The sequence below is a fragment of the Lissotriton vulgaris genome, chromosome 3_1 (assembly GCF_964263255.1).
Source record: "Lissotriton vulgaris chromosome 3_1, aLisVul1.2, whole genome shotgun sequence".
Classification (NCBI taxonomy): Eukaryota; Metazoa; Chordata; class Amphibia; order Caudata; family Salamandridae; genus Lissotriton; species Lissotriton vulgaris.
This window is the reverse complement of record NC_141689.1, coordinates 1585697338-1585714607: the sequence shown is the minus strand read 5'-3', so window position 1 is coordinate 1585714607 and position 17270 is coordinate 1585697338. Positions and strand designations below refer to the sequence as shown.

The window sequence follows — 17270 nt, the reverse complement described above, 5'->3', positions numbered from 1 at the left end:
CTCCCGCCCGCTGCCTGATGACGCCAATCGCGCGCACGACAGGCCAGCTGCTTGACAGACGTCATGGCCCGGCCCGGCCCTCGACTCTCCCCACGTGTTCGATCCAGTGTAGAGTTTGTTGTTTTCTTTCATCGGCGCGTACGCCATGGCAACGCTCGGGGGTTGGGCTGTGGGCTGGGCAAATAGTGACAGGAGGTTATAAAGAGGCATGGAGGGCACGCGGCGTGACAGTCTATTTCCTGCACTGGTGCTTAAGAGAATTATTACAGTATATTCTGCAGGAGCGGCAGGCGCGGGATACGGAGCCGCACTCATACTTATAGATGTTCACACCGCATGAACTGTGCTATCCGCCACTGGAGGAGGAGGTGAAGGGCATCGGTGGGCGCCTCTGCTCAGACAGCGGCGGAAGAGAAACTGTGGCCCCCATGGCAGTGGCGTGGAGCCCCCCGGTCATCTCCGTGCATGACCTGCTGCCACCGGCCATGGCATCCCCTTCCGCCATCCTCTGCCGCCTTCGCTGCTAGCAGCGCAGGTGAGACCTTCCAGCACGCCACCCACTGAGTGCCCATCACGTCTTGTGCCCTCTACTCTGGGGTCCCTTATTCCCCCTTTGTTTGTTACATCACCTGGCACCATTTGGATTAGCTGCACGATTAATGAGGTAGGTGGTTGGTGTTACTTTATTAATGTACTTTTGATCTGTTTTCAGCCTGTCTCCTTCTCTAGATGCAGTTTTTTAAAGTTACATTCAGTTGTATATGTGACTTTAGTGCGTGGTGCACCCGCGTTTTCGAATAATCAACTGCAAAGTAGTTTGCGGCTTGTGTGCAGTGTAAAGGTCATCTATTGCACGCTAGTGCAATCACTTCAAGATGACAGGTAATAAATGGGTTCAATCAGATTCCTTGGTGCGTGAGTCTTTGACATTTACTTTTGAACTGAGCTATAGATAACCGATGATCGTTAATTTACTATGTATGCTTTATATCATGCAATCAAGACAATTTTCTCAATTGAGGTCTGGAATATTTATGACATAAGGTTTCAAATAATTTAAAGTGTGGTGGGTCCGTTTTTATTACCAAATTGTCTGTCATTTTGGAAGGGCATTTGTTCTTAGCAAAATATATAGCTTGAAGTGGTTCGTTTCTGCGATCATCATTATGTGATTGATAATATTTTTGTGCTCAGAAGTTGTCAGGAAGTTTTCTCAGACAGCATTAATTAACTTTTGAGCGAGAGAATGCCTGCAGATGGTGTGTTAAGGTAGTGCGCGCCTGTGTGCATGTTGTTCTTTGCTGTTGCCTCACTTGCGCTTCTCTTCCCTTTGCAGGCAGCAGCCGCCCCCCGGGTGCAGCGAGTGGGACATGGCTCTCAGCGGGACGTTGCTGCCCTCCATCTCCACCTTCTCAGCGGGAAGGGAACGAGCCCTGAGACAGGCAAGTGCGGGCAATGTGAGTATCCGTGCCCCACCCAGTCTACACCGGGCTCTCCCACTGCAACTCGGCGCTCAACGCCCCCTTCCCTGAGCCCTGATCCCGATTAACCCATATATGCTGCTGCCGCCTGTAACCTGAACATGCGCCACTCCTTCCAACTTCCAAGCCCTCCCTGAAGTTGCTTGGCGTTTATGTGGGCATAGTGCTTCCTTAGAACACGTTTTCCCAAGTTAAGTTTAACTTCGCCTAACTATAGTGTGGTATTCCAACCCTATTTTTTACGTGCGTCAGCCTGCGTTGCCTTCCCCAGTTCTTCCAGAGGGACACTAGTAGGGTTTTGGTCGTAGTGGGGCTGTGGTGTAATGAAGTGTTCTGGACTCGTCCAAGAAGGGTGGTTTGGGTGCATGCCAGTAGTTGTGGGCGAGGGCACTGCCAGTGAAACCGTCGAATTCACAGTACATCGGGAGTGCGACATCACCGACAAAACTTGAGTTTCAAGGGTGCTCTCTGTATTCAAGTGCACTTCCATGGGAGGTGGTTTGTGAGTACAGCTAGTGATTGGGTCTTGGTGTTCACTAATGTAGCGTGGATGTAATGGCAGTGGTAGAGGTGGAAGGTTATTACTAGTTTTAGGAATTTGAAGGTGCTGCCTATATTGAGGTGCCAGGACAGTTCCTTTAGTAGAAGTGCTTTGGCAAATCCAGTAGTGGATGTATACGTTTGCTGCCAGTTTTGTATTTTCGGAGCACACTCAGAGGTGTATGTTGGTGGCACTGCATGCAGTGGCTTCTTAGAGGGCTCTACCTGGGGGGCAACGGTGGCATGCCAGGGCAGTCCCCGTGGTGCTGGAGAAAGGGTATTGCCAGTTGTAGCGATAAGGGGATTCTGCCAGAATTAGGTGGGTGGGAGTGAGTGGGTAAAGCTTTGGCACTGCCCAGTGGTGTGGTGCGTGGTGTTCCTGCACTGTCTTCTGCATTAAACTTGTTTTTACTAGGAGTTGTGTGTGGAGAGGTAGATATTCCTTTCTGCATGATTTGTTTGGTGTTAATTCAGACTCTCAGGAATGACTGTGGTAGGGCATGTTGTACACGCTGTGGCTTTTCAGGGTAGGTGCCTGTCTGCAACTACAAACACAGCTGGGTGTCAGATGGAGATTGTCATACTCCTGCAGCTGCTTTAAGCTCTGTGCCTGGGCGTACCTGTAACTTCAATTTCTGACAGGTTGTTTTCTTTTTCTGTAGAGGTGGAAGGAGGACTTTTCTCACATGAAGCGGATGCCCGCCTTCAGCCCCTGTCACCCGGACGCCCTTCAGCAGGAGTCCCCCACCCTCTTGGCCAGGAGAGAGCCTGAGGAATTCAATGACCTGCTGGACTTGGACTTCATACTGTCAAACTCGCTCATCAATCAAGAATCCTCAGTGGTGCCTTCCCCATCTACTGCCAGTGTGTCTTGCTCCCCTCCCCCAGCCGGAGCGTCAGCCAATTGTAACTTTTCCTTTTCTCTTCGCGGACCTGACTCAGCTGGAGACAACCCTGCCATGTACTCCTCCCGGGACCTTTCTTCCTCCCCTTTCAACCTGGCTGATATCAGTGATGTGTCCCCCTCTGGTGGATTTGTAGCAGAACTCATGCGGCCCGACCTTGACCCTGTCTACATTCACCAGCAGCAGCCCACCAGCCTGCATGGGAAATTTGTGGTAAAAAGCACCTTGGAAATGGGGGACTATAGCCAGGTCATGGGAGTCAGCAAACTGAACGGGGGGATGAACAGTCCAGTGGCCTCTTACTGTGGCCAGCCGATGCCCAGGGTGTGTCAAAAAATCAAGCAAGAGACCTCTGCCTCCTGCACCATGGGCAGGACACTTGATGGCCTTGGGACCGGCCAAAGATCTCAAGGGCCCCATGACTATTCCTTGGGAGGCCCTCTAAGTAGGACTAACCAACCCTTGACGCCAGAGGAGCTGATGACCAGAGACTGCCACCCATCATCTCAGGGTCTAACCCACCCACCACTGCCACCACTGCCCCCTGTTTACACCCCAACTGGCAGCTTCCCTCATTTCCAGCCGGAGCAGCAGCAACTGCCACCGTCAGCACTCCATTACCAAGGTCAGTCTTACCTAAGTATGTTTGAAGAGCCTTTAAACGTGCATCTGTTGGTACAAGGGGTGATGCTGACTCCGCCCTCTTCACCTTTAGAGCTAATGAATTCCGGAAGTTGCCTGCCCGAGGAAAGCAAACCAAAGAGGGGTCGCAGATCCTGGCCAAGGAAAAGGACAGCGACCCACACCTGCGACTATGCGGGCTGCGGCAAGACCTACACTAAGAGCTCTCATCTCAAGGCGCACCTTCGCACACACACAGGTGAGTTAAAAAGGGTGATGTCTGGGATAACAAAGTTCCTTAATAAGTTGAAAGAAATTCTCTGTGATATTTAGTTGTTATTCCTATTAGCTATTCAACTCTCCTAGATATGCTGACTATAATTATGATTCCTCACATATGCCAGAGAGTGGCCATACTTGGGGACATCATTCCATAAAGTTACCCCAGGGCATCTTGTGTTGGATTAAATACCTAAAAGAATTCATACTAAGAACACTCGTTGGTAATTTCAATGACTCGCAGTTTAGGACAGTTTGTAGATCAATAGGGCTCAGGAACAAAAAATAGTTTTGCCCTGTGTCAAGAAATAAATCCCAGTGGAGATACGGACTGTAATTTGTTTCTTGCTGAAGAATGGCAGCACAGAACATTATCCTAAGACACATTGATTCAAGAAGAGGTTTTGTTCATGTTGCAAGATTTGTGAGTGCAGAATAGCTGACTTGGAGATTTTGGCTCATAATTTACAGCACTGGCCGGATAAATAATTGACAACTGTGGAACTAGGCCAGCTGGTTTCTAATCCCAAATTCCCTAGTCGAGGCACTTACTTCATCCTGTGCAAGCTATTACATCTCCATGTACTTCAGTTTGATTATCAACGCTGTGCAATAACTGGGCATTAACCCCTTAACGATTCAATTACATGAGACAAAATAACTTTTCGCAAAATCAAGTTCTAGTTTGGTTCCTTGGATGGAGTTAGTGTGTTAAACAGTTTACAAAATTTGTCTGTGCTCTCCTTTATTTGTAGCTTTAAACTATGTGTCTGGGAACATCTATCTGAATACAGTCTTCTAGCATTTCATGTAATTTGTTATGTTTTTTTTGTGTTGCAACCTGTTGATATTTGCATTCATAAGTGGTGGCTTTATTTTTTAGAGTGGAATACCATTTTTTGCCACAACAAAATTGATGTTTTACACTGAAGCCCCACTAAGGAGTAATAATAAGGGAAGAAACGATATAGTACATTAGCTTTCAGGGCTACCCAAATTTAGTCCTGTGTGATCTTGCAAGAAAATATACAAATGGTCGAATACTTATTGAATTAATTTGTTGGAGAAAACAAGTACTGCAATTACCAAAATATAAAATTACTTCTTGCATCAGTACTGGTACAAAAAGGGCATCATCTAGAACCTGGTGCAGTGGTGAACATGCCTGTTAATCGCGTCACCTGAAAGCATGTACATATTGCTGTTAATTATCGTGAAGCCGCACAATAATTTTTGGCAGTATTCACTGTCAGCTAAATGGACTCTAAAAACATACCCGTAGAACTGTGTTAAGGTAAGTTATTCCGCCATTTTATTCGACAACCTTTAGGTATTGCAGGTATAGTTTTCAGGAACCTTATTTACCGCCACAGGTCACTACTGCTGTATATACCCCCATGTTCTAAGGGTGGGAAATCTTTATATCCTTGGTTGGGGACACATGGAGATGCACGCACGCACACACACACACACACACACTGGAAATTGAAGTCACAGACTTAGGAGAACAGAGACAACACAACATCCGGCTAAACAAATCACTTTAGAAAGGAGGTCGACACCGAGTAAAAAAACATCCACCAGATATTCCATAGCTCGGCGAGGCCGCACAAGTGGCAACTTTTTTTTTTTACTAAGTAGAAATTGTTTAAAAAAAAAAAAGCTGTATTGTATAAAAATAGCAAAGATTTGTCATACAACGATACTAGCAATATCCTTGCATCTTTCTGCATTCCCTCTAGTCTTCCAAGTTTTTTGCTAGGATGTGGTGAAAACCCTAAACACACAAAACATTTTAACCCATTAATATTCTAGGATGACCTGAGTATAGACTGAATGTTATCTCTATACGGTGCTGTGATCGCAAGGATGCCGATGGTGCACAGCCTAGCGTGTGGACTTTTCTAGCAAAGCACATTTTGGTCAAGATAAAAAATAGCTTTGCACACTGGAGTGTACAGTTTTCTCAATGCACGATTTCCTCAAATTACTTTCATTCTAATATAAAGTGAGGGCTCCAGTCTCCTTTAAGCTAGAACAGACAGGTATGTGGGCGTTAAGCGTAGGTGATTTTTTTTTTTGCTTGACATGGCAACTTCACAATGTCTCTAGAGTATGCCCTGCCACATAGTATACCGCAGTGTTAGAAACAATCTTTTGGTGGCTCAGGCTATAGTGGGAAAAGGGAATCCTGGTCTGGAAGATGGCAAATGGGTGAAAAAGAGGAACTTATCCAACAGTTACTAAGATCGATAACCTCTTCCTCAGCACTGCTAAGACATCAAATGACACAAGCAGAGTGTGGACTGTAGACTTTGTGGATTTGGTGCACCCTCAGAATTGAGGGTAGACGGGAAGTGTCCTTTTTATTGCATGCAAAGTAAATGTAAATGTTTAGGCATTTATATAGCGCACTACTTACCCGGAGGGTCCCAAGGCGCTTCGACCGCTGCAAAACCCTTCCTGGCTTCCCTGAGAGATGGTCCCTTAATGGGTATCTCCAGGGTGAGACCAGGCATCCCCGGCGGTCTGGTGGGGCCGTTAGTGAAGATGAGGCAAGCTAATGCCCAGAGTTGCCGAGTGTGAACGCTGATCAGAGTGGGCACCGAGGCGAGAGAATTATTGAGTCCGCTGACCCTGGTCCAGAAACCTGCCGCACCGGGAATCGAACCCTGGTCCCGGGCCGTCCTCTGCTCTCGGGTCTGCCGCCTCTAACCAGTGAGCCACACTACTTAGTAGTGGTGTTTTGTGCCACACTACTGTGACCATCAGCATATTTAGTCAATGCAATGGATAGTATGACAGCACTCTTCATGTGGTCTCCCAGGGTGCTTTTGATATCCCTGGCCAACAACCACTTTATCTCTTAGAAGGCCAGCAGAAGGAACCCCTTTGGAGGTCTTTATAGCTTGCAAAGGGATCTAACTACCACTTGCCATTTGACACTGTAGGACTGAGTCAGAAAGCTTTTTGCCCAAATTGGCTTATTTACGAATGCAAGTTCAACATTCACAAGATGCACCTTTACTCACATGTTGAAAGCACCAGCGTGGTGTAATTGGGGGAGTTTCACGGCGTGAAAATATATGAAAGTTGGTGAACTTTGATATGCAGGATATGAGAATTTTTTTCCACCCTGAAAGTGGTCAAAGATCTTTTTTTCTGGTGAGTGGCAGAAGCAAATCAGTTTTCATATGACAGAAAGGGATACGATCGGGATATGGTTGAGGTACACTTGACTTTTAGCCTCTTTTTTTTATTGGGGAAGAGAGTTTTACCACGATGTTAAAAAAGTTTAGCAAGTAAGGTATGCATTACATTTATCCATCCGTACACGTGGACCGGATATCATTCTGGAATCATAAATCTTTATACAGCTTAGTACTTCGGGGAAATTGCTGCAGCAGTTTCACCTATCCAGGTAATTTTTTTCTAAATCTCGTAAAAGTAAAAAAATGTATTTCAAACTTATACAAAAGCCTACGGAGGTTGCTGCGACTCTTGTTGTGACAATTGTGCCATACTGTGAGGGCTCAAAAGGGTGAAACTTACTCTCTAACTCGTTGAGGAAGGCAGCCATTTTCTTTGACTCGTTAAAAAACACCACTAGGAAAACACATTAAATTTTCAGAGTAGGGTAAAGGGCTTCTGATCTTATAATACTAAAAACATGTTCTTTAGCTAGCCATGCACATTTCAAAGGGCATTTACATTTCATTATTGCCCTATCAGCCACACTGCTCTTTCTCTTGACCCTGGCACGATAAAACGCCTAGATGACAATGCCAGCATCCGAACCTGTTGTCCAGAGTTCACATACACAGTTTAACAGTGAAGTGCAAACCACTGAGCCTTATTAAAAAAGATGCAAGGGTTCAACGTTAAAATATAACTAATGCGAAACATAAGGGAAAAATATGAGCTGCATAAATATTTTTGGTCTAAATGAGTAGACAGATAATGTTCTCTAAGGGTAGTCACAGAATGATTGTTCCATAGAGGTGAAAATAAATCAGTTCCCATTAAACCATTAAATTCCGAGGTCCGCTAGGGCTGTGATATAATTACTGCTTTTGCCAGTGAACTTGAAGTTATTTGCTTTGGATCTGGCTAAAACATGGAATTGGCAACCTCCTGGTTTTAAGGGGTTGTTCTCAATTTTAAGAAATTCGTCAAACAACAATCCATCCGAACCCAACAGACTTGAGGTGACATGATCAAAGTTGCCAGATAAAAAACTATAAATACAACTACTATCAAACGCAAGCAACATTTTATTGTTTATGCTACATGACTAGGAATAGATTCATATTTAGAATCTGCCTATTCCATATGTTTTTCTGTTACTCCTAGTTTTTGTTCTTGTTTGTAAAAGTGTGGTCGACAGCAGCATAGCTTAGGGCAAGTAAACCTAATCCAAGCATTGAAAATAGACCCCATAATCCCATGTTCGGTAATACAACACAGACAGTTATTGAGCAGTGATCGCCCCCACACCCTACTTGCTCTGATGATAGTTCTCCCGAATGGCGCATTCCGCCATTCCAGTTTTTTAAGCATGCAGGTGAATTCATCAAACGCTGGGGTAGTGAAAGTGACACACTTTTATTCTGAGTGACATCCCAAGCTAACTCCTTGTTCAGCCCTTTGCCCCACCACCGCTTCCTACTTGCTTTTTACAGACTAGGCTATGGGCAAAGAGTGAAAACTCTGGAAAATGAATATTGAAGTTATAGCCTTGTTTACATTTTATTCCCATTACTGTCTTCCTGTTTCCTGACTCTAGGGGTAGAAAAGAGAGTGCAAGGGATGCGCATGGTGGTAGCGGGCCGCAGCTTCTAGCCTGACTGTCCCTAATAGATGTGCATATTTATACTTTGGCTAGAACTTTTAATAATATGTTATCCAGTATAAAATGTTCATACATTGTAAAATAGTCTATTAGTTTATTAAGCTATTGGGTTAACCATTGTTGCTGATCCCCCTAGTTTGATCAGCTCCTCTTTCATTAGGTAGTTTGCTCTGTCAGCGAAAGCACACAATGTGCCCTAAAACTGCAGCAGCAACCTATCATTAAATTGTTGTGTATTGGTTGAACAGTCATATGCATATGGTAGGTTGATATGGAATGTGCTTGTGTACATGCAAAGAGACCATAATGGAAATAATATGGTGCCGACTCTGGATTGCACTGAATACCTTTGTAACAATCGCAATAATGCATTTCTTTGAGTACGATTAAAGAGTTGAATATTAGTAAAACGTTATATTTGCATTACTTAAACATGGCAGAAATGTGGTACGATCTGCTTCATAAAACAAATGCTTAATATATTAAAATAATTAAGACTAAATGAAAAGGTGACTTAGGGATTTTATATCTGCATTTAACAATGCCCACATGCGTTTTTGAACAAATCTGGATTCCAAAAAGAGCTTTAGGTGACAACACACTTGTCCTGTTTTATTCTTGCCCGCAAACTTGATCCTTGATTTGTGGTGTGCTTTTATTGTGGTATTGTGTCTTCGGGAACAGAGAGGGATCCATGTTGTTCTGGAAGCACAGCTTATGTTACCTGCAGATGAAATTATAGATTCCGAATGGTCATCAGATGTGAAGAATAGCTATTGTGTAGATGCAGGTTTCTGTTCAGAATTAGCCAGAGGCAGGTGTATTAGTTGCTCCAGTAAGAGGACAGTCTGTCATTTTCATGGATTTGGTCTTAGATCAGTAATCTTAGAATGCCAGCATTATCTCAGCGCTATAATGTGATATGGGTGAGAGTTACCATTTATGCGCAGAGCTTTAAAATTCTTCTCCGTATTATTTTGCGTTCTGTTTTTCAAGAAACATACGAGCTTTTGTAATATGTACCCATATTTTTGACCTTCAAAGATTCGAGGTTCAATTAACTACTTTGAAAATTACACTAGAGCGATCAAGGCCACAGACAGAATAGTGAGACTTGAGAGGTCTCACTATCAAACACTGCCCTCTGTCGGCCGACACTCAGTTTGCAGCTCTGTCTGCCTGACCCGTACCAGGTGCAGTGTTTACTGGCTGCCTAAACAGATTCGTAAAAATTGACGACAGGACAGACCACATGGCTGTCAAGCATGTTTCCCCGAATCTAGGAGAAAAGTTCGAGACACGGTTTGGGTCGAAATACATTTATTGAGAAGGAATGTTTTGTTCTGAATTATTATGTGCCTAAAATATATATTTCTGATCAAACATTTAGCTCAACAATTTGGAAAAGTAAAACCGTAAAAATATTTTTTTTAGCAACTTTTCTTGCTCTTGCTTTGACCTTGACCTGCATCGTTTTGTCTTTACTTCAAATGAGCAGAATTGCCTTTCAGCTCCAGTCTGTGCCAGTTTGGGTCCCGGAGCCAATACCTACTTATCTCTCCTATTACTGCATCTCAAGGCCCTATTTTCACCTGATCTTAGATTGGCTCTAACCTATGTAAGTTTTAGGCTTTCTGCATTCAGTTTCCTTGCTTCTTCACGCTTGCATGCTAGATTTGCAGGACATCCTGCCTCTCTAAGACTAGCAGCCTTATTCATGAAGGCTAAATCGGTTCGCAAAGGGCCGGATTCTGAGAATCCGGCCCTTTGCGAGTGCGATTTTTGCATTTGGGATTCAGCATCCCAAATGCAAAAATCGGTAATTGCTAAATCGCTAAATTGCGAGGAATTACATTTAAGGAATCTCTATTTGAGATTCCTTAAATGCAATTCATGAAGCATTTTAAAATTGCGAAAATGCAATTTTGGGCCGCTATTTACCGAGAGGTCAGACCTCTCGGTAAATAGCAAAAACTTAGAAAAATGCTTTTAAAAGCATTTTTCTAAGTTGCATGTTGCACACACACATGTCCTTTGGACATGTGTGTGCGCAACACCTGTTTCAATTTGCATTTAAGGGGTGCTACAGGGTGTCCTTTGGACACCCCTGGCACCCTTTAAATAGCTATCTAATTTGCGAGTAGCAAATTGCTAATCGCAAATAAGGAATACTCCCCATGCATTCCTATGGGCCTTTTGGCCCATAGGAATGCATGGGGAGTTATTCCTTATTTGCGATTAGCAATTAGCTAATCGCAAATAAGGAATCAGTGGGAATCGCAATTAATATTGCGATTCCTACATGATTACCGTTTTGCGAGTCTCAAATAGCGATTCCTTATGATTCGCTATTTGAGCCTCGCAAAACGGCCCGATCATGAATCAGGCTGTTAGTTGTTCCTGCGTAAGAGTTTCCATAACATCAATACGTTTGCCTCTTGCATTAGTCTGTCTTGTTGCTGATTGTGTTGCAATGGGTTCATTAGATTCCCAGAGCAACAGAAGCGAAGTTCTGAATGCTATTGGTAAAAACTAACATTTCTAATTTTAACTTGATTTTAAATTCATTGCTTATCTTCTCGCAAGCTATCAGTATAAAAAGAAAAAAACCACTTAAATAATAGACATTGAAAATAAAATATTGAATGTAAAAATGAAGAAATAAAACATTTACATTAAAAAGAACAAAAACTGAACAATGGTATTTATTGTATTAAAACTGTAAAATGCTTTCGTTCTCTTTTTACTTAGCTCCAAAATCCCAGAATACCCCCCACCCTCTTCTCCACAGAACTATGCTCTCATTTGAAACACGCATTCCAAACACCCTAGGTAGAAGTGAATCCCTCATTTATCTCCCATTTCTCCATTTGCTATTACCCCTTACTTACTCTAACTTTTCCCCACTTCTAACTTGCATAAAAGACGCAGAGATAAATTATGTATACTAAAAAGGCTAAAAACAGCCAAGTCAAATAATACTTTGAATTCAACCAATACACCCAGTAAATTCCAAAAGTAGCAAAAAGTGTAACCTTAAAACATTTGCAGCTGTACGTCACATCTGCTCACTCAGCCATAACATCTGTTGCCAGAAGGCTGAAGTAAGGCCGACAAACAACAACAGTAAACACATGTTTTGAGAGCTAATTTTGCCACTTTTGTAAAAAAAAGCCAAATTTTTCATTATTTTCTAAATGTTTTTTTTACTTGTTACAATCAGTCCCAAACCTCCTTTTACTTGTTACGATCAGCCCAAACCTCCAGTAATTCTTGCCCATAGGATTACATTAGATTTGTATGGTGTTACCCTATTTTATAGGGTGGCACTTCCTAGATTTATGTTTTATAATTTCCTGAATATTGTTGTTCCCTACCTTTGGCTTTCCGCTTCCTTTTACTTGTTACAATCAGTCCCAAACCTCCAATAGTCCTTGCCCATGGTATTACATTAGACTCGTATGGTGTTACCCTATTTTATAGGGTGGCACTTCATAGATTTATGTTTTATAATTTCCTGAATCTTGTTGTCCCCTACCTTTGGCTTACCGCTTCCTCCAAACGTAAAAAAAGATTGAAATAATAATCTGTATTTTGAGGTGTACAGCTGTAAAACTTGAAGTTCATTGGCAAACTGGACGCCATTGCACATCCATAAAAAATATGCAGAATTAGGTCACATTTAAAGATGACAACAATAGTTCCTATCGATATAAACTCCAAGAGGCAATTTGTGGTGTGCTTTAAGTAATAATAATAATAATGATAATAATAATAATAATTATAAAAATAATTTTTTATTGTATGGTTTAAAAACGTTTTTTATTGCTTTTTCATTTTTTGTCATGATACAAGAAACCCTATAATAGAAATGCCATGTGCAGTGAATACAGCATGCTCATTAACCCTTTCGCTGCGGCGGCTATTCCGCCGCAGCAATAACGGTCGCGGGGGGGCGCTCGGGTGAGCTCCGCGGGTGACAGAACCGTTCCGTCACGGCTCGCGGGTGAGCTGTGCTCATGACGGAATGGTTCCGTCACGGCCCCGCCCGCTCAATTAAACGTGCCGCGCAGGCACGAAATCAGCGCCGTGCAGGCTTGGCGGCCCGGGCCGTGACGGAACCGTTCCGTCATGAGCACAGCTCACCCGCGGGCCGTGATGGAACGGTTCTGTCAATAGCCTGGAAGGGGTTAAACACACATTTATATCATATTGTCAGTCTTAAAGCAATCACTCATCTTCAGTCAAGACCCATTCCATGTATCGAATTGCAGTTTCATAGTATCTCATGAGGCACTCCAGTCGTCAAGCCTGAGTGTACTCTTTGGGCTGTCTAAACTGCCTTTAGGCCAATTCAGTCAACACACTGCATGGAAGTACTGGACTACTCATACTTTGCACCTTACTCTTCTTTACCATCCCACTTCCTTCTTCTAGAAACATTGTATGACTAAAATCGTCAGAATCTTGTCAGTGTTCAGAACTCACTGGCTCTCGGAGATGTAATATCTGAGGGATCAGTCAGTTTTTTAACACAAAAAAATGAACTTTTGACTTTTATTTAGCAATTTCAGTGAAAACCATACAACTAAATTTCCATCTAGTGCCAATTTCTGTCATGCAGTCCATGCCATGTATTTTGTTTAACCACATCGCTGCTGATGGAATTCCCCTCCTGTGCTGGAACTCTTTGAATTCCATTGTTTCATGACGAGCTCAGCTCGTCATGAGCACACGACCAGTGTACTGCATGAGCTCGTCATGAGCAGGGAAGGGGTTAAAGGACTACTTCTAGATTTAACTTGGCTAAGTCAGCCTAAAAATTTGATAGAGGCTTAACCATCATGAGATTAATTCTATTTTAGTGATTTCTCTTAACTGCTTAATATAGTTTTGAAAACAGTTTGGTGGGATTGAGTAATTGTACCTCATTTCAGTTCATCAAATATTGTGAAAACATAAGTGTTACAGACCATTTGCGCACATACAGAGGTTAGCTAGAAATACCACATTGTAATTATCAGACACTTTTGAGGACCATGTTTCATTCTCCAATAACATCTCACCGTTTTAAAAATCCAAACTGTTTTCTTTGTCAAGTTGTAAGGTTACCCTTTCCAAGGGATAAGCAAAGCGCTTAAATGCTCTTTCGAGCCAGCTCATTACAAACCCTAAATTGTGATTATCACAAACAGGTAGAGGTATGTTTTGAAAAGCTTGTCTTCTATTTTGAATGCTGCTTTTATGGAGTATGTGATCGCTGACCATGAAGAATAAGAACACATGACAGGGTGTGAGTACATCCGTTTACATAGTACCCTTAACTGACTAAACAACCTTTAAGGAGGCACTGTCCAGCTAATCTGAGGTAGAGAAAAACCTGAAGAGTTAGTAGAGTAGTATCTTCAGCTACTCATGGAAGGGGAATGATTGATTCTAAATTGAAGTATGAAGCTGAAAACCGTAATTGTAGTTCTGGTGGTAAACAAAATTAGGTGCAAGAATTCATAGAAAACCGTAGACATTAAATGACAAACGATTATATGTGAAATCATCAAAACAAACTAATCTGGTGAAACTGTTTCTTACGAGCCCTTTCTGTCAAACAAATCTTCTTTCATTTTGAACCCTGATTGGCATTTACTAGGCTGAAAACCCCATTTAAACCTGATTGGAATTTATCAGGCTGAAAAATCCAACCTAGAGTAGACCCTTCCTGCTGCAGGCTTCCCTTTGAGGCATTCACCTACAAACCATTTTCAAATAGACATCTTATTTCCACTGTCTTATTACCCTTTTACAATTTTTTATTTCAGTTATATGTACTACAAATGTCTAGGAGTCTTTTAATTTGATGTGCTTTGGATTCCACCATGAACCCTTTATTGTATTTTCTGTGAGATCATCAGATTTTTGGGGAAATAATTTAATACATTTTGATTATTCTCCAAAATTGTGATTGACCAACTTGGGTTTGTCAACTTGGTGCTCTCTAATTTGAAAACGGTGTATTTGTGGTAGATCCACAGCATATAGCTGTTAATTTATTCCTAAAAGTATAGCTGAAAATTTTAGACTAGAACAATTCCTTAATTAATAGTCACTGTTAAGATCAGCATACCTCTGAACCATGGTTAATTATCTACAAATAAATAATCTTCATATTATATCTTATAGCATTAGTTTGTAACTTTATCACACTAGTCATGTTTACTAGCTTTATATATTTGAATCCCTTCACTGTTCATATAATTTTTTAAGTTTCAGGCTTGTGCTCCAACGTGTTTTAGTACAATGTCTACCACTACAGTCTGCCTTGTTCACAATAGATAGATTCTTCTTATGTTTGGAGCACATTTTTGACCTTTTTTTAAGTTATACATAATTCATGCGTAGTCCTGGGAACCCATGACTGTTGCAAATTTCCTGGAATTTTCACTTATGTAAATAGCTGTCCTGAGGGGGAACAAACAGGTTTCCATTTCCCCATGTAACACCAAAAAATGCTTATTCACTTGAAAACATTGTTTTCTTCAAGGGAAAATATATTCCACATTGGTGAAAACAATTTAACATTTCTCCCATTACGTTTACGGATACACTTTTTATTCCCAGTCTGAAATAACATTAACTCCTGTCCTCTCACAGGGGTAAATGTACATGCTTATTCAGGCTGTTCAACCAGGAATATACACATAGGTGCCTATAGTAGCAGTTTTCCTCTCATTAACATTTTCACTATTTTTGCTGTGTTGCAGTGTGAACAAAACACATTTGTGAGAGCCAAGTCACACCATTCCTGATAGTGTAAATTAAGAATTATATTATGTGCTGGCAAATTAATTTTTTTGAAATTTGTGATTCAGATTCATACTGTCCTTTGCTTTATGTAGTGAACCTCCATTTTGCAATACTTTTCCAAAACCGATCTACCCTTGTTTCAAAAGTTCACACATCATAAGGATCTTATTAATGCAATGTAATGATAATAAACATTGACACATTGAGGCCACATGATCCACTTATACCTGTGCCTACTGATATAAATCACTGAAAGTACTATGTTAGATAAGCATGTAAAGTCATTTTCCAATGTGTGTGATCGCATACTAACTCTAAATCTACATTTTTTTATTTCTCAAGGAGAGAAGCCATATCATTGTGACTGGGAAGGTTGCGGATGGAAGTTTGCTCGTTCAGATGAACTTACCCGTCACTACCGGAAACACACTGGACATCGCCCCTTTCAGTGCCAGAGATGTGATCGGGCCTTTTCCCGGTCAGACCACCTTGCCTTGCACATGAAGAGACACTTTTAATCCTGAGCGAAGGACCTTTTTTCAATACTGCCGTGAAACAGCTCAGTATTTGAAGCATGCACATCAACATGACTTCTGCAGAGGACAGAGAAAACTCAAGCACTACAAGAGATCATGATGGAAAAGCTAGTCTTCCAAGCAGTGGGCCTTAGTGGGTTATTAGACCACACTTAATCCTGGAAGTTAATTAATTAAAGAGACCAAACAAAAACTAACCAAAGATAATGGGACCTGTGACTGGATCTTAAAGCATTCCATGTTTTTTTACTCAACTTGAATATTGCTGGAGTACATTATGCCAATAAGCGACTGGAAGTCTTGAAAATCAGGGTTTTAAAGACTATGCATTGGGAAGGAACATCTGCTTTCCCTAGGAATCCTTGTCTGTGCATCACAGCACATACACAGATTTCTAAATATATAACATAACATCTTGTATTATCTTTTACTTCTAAACGCCTTTGTTATATTTTTAGAAGAAAGGATGAGGGTTAAGGTACAAGACAGAATCGGAGACCGACTTCACGGTGCTCAGTGACTATTGGTCGAACGGTACCATACCAAGGAAGCCAAAGCTCTCAAACAAACTGCTGCATATTTGACAAGGAAATACATTATGTCTTCCGATTTCTACAGTTATGACCAAAGTCAGGTACCTACACCTGATTTCATTTGTAAAATGTATATGCAGATGGTCTGTAATGCACTGTGGTTTAAATGTGCAATAATGTTTACTATGGTTTATTCTTAAGTATGCCTTAAGTGGAACAAATGTTTTCTTATATAACGTTACTTAATAAATATGTAATATAAATTTAAGCAAACTTCTATTTTGTATATTTGTAAATGTTGAACTAAATTGAAAATGTTGTTGGAGTTTGTATTTTGCATATTCAACCTGGAAATGTGTTTTAAATAAACCTCAACTATTTTATCTGCATGGTTTTCTTTCAGATTAGGTACTTTACAAAACTGTAGTCACAATGAGGACATTTCATATCCATTGTTATAATACATCTCTATCTTAACATAACAGAACTTGTATATTTGTAAAGGGCACATTCACTCAGAAGGGTATCTTGGCGCTGAATAACAAATGTTTATTGTTACCCAACTCAATGCTACTCATTTTATTAGCTCTTGCCTATAAAAGATTTTCAGCATACAGTGGAAATCATACATATTCGGTTTAAAATGAAAAAGTGGTCTCTCTTGATTTATGTTTTACATTTATTTAGTTTAGATAAATTATTAGTGTGTGGTATGCCTAATG

At 41.4% G+C, this 17270-nt stretch overlaps 1 protein-coding gene across 4 annotated transcripts; it reads left to right on the top strand.

The window, feature by feature from the left end:
- The first annotated feature begins 226 nt into the window (after positions 1-226).
- Positions 227-16931, top strand: KLF4 (KLF transcription factor 4). 4 transcript variants are annotated; one of them, XM_086962081.1, is made up of 5 exons: positions 227-664; positions 1337-1442; positions 2684-3551; positions 3642-3806; positions 15822-16931. In XM_086962081.1, the coding sequence occupies exons 1-5, from the start codon at positions 660-662 to the stop codon at positions 15995-15997; spliced, it is 1320 nt and encodes a 439-aa protein (XP_086818207.1). In that variant the 5' UTR covers positions 227-659; the 3' UTR covers positions 15998-16931. The 4 variants fall into 4 exon arrangements, with proteins under 4 accessions (XP_086818207.1, XP_086818206.1, XP_086818205.1 ...); XM_086962080.1 differs by having other exon boundaries at positions 1337-1457; XM_086962079.1 differs by having other exon boundaries at positions 2684-3806.
- The last annotated feature ends 339 nt before the right edge of the window (positions 16932-17270 follow it).

What these genes read in the sequence shown, in the direction of transcription:
- KLF4 (XM_086962078.1), top strand. An exon ending in GACAGGCAAGTGCGGGCAAT is followed by an intron (nt 1,458 to 2,683) that starts GTGAGTATCCGT and finishes CTTTTTCTGTAG; the next exon opens with AGGTGGAAGGAGGACTTTTC. An exon ending in GCACCTTCGCACACACACAG is followed by an intron (nt 3,807 to 15,821) that starts GTGAGTTAAAAA and finishes TTATTTCTCAAG; the next exon opens with GAGAGAAGCCATATCATTGT.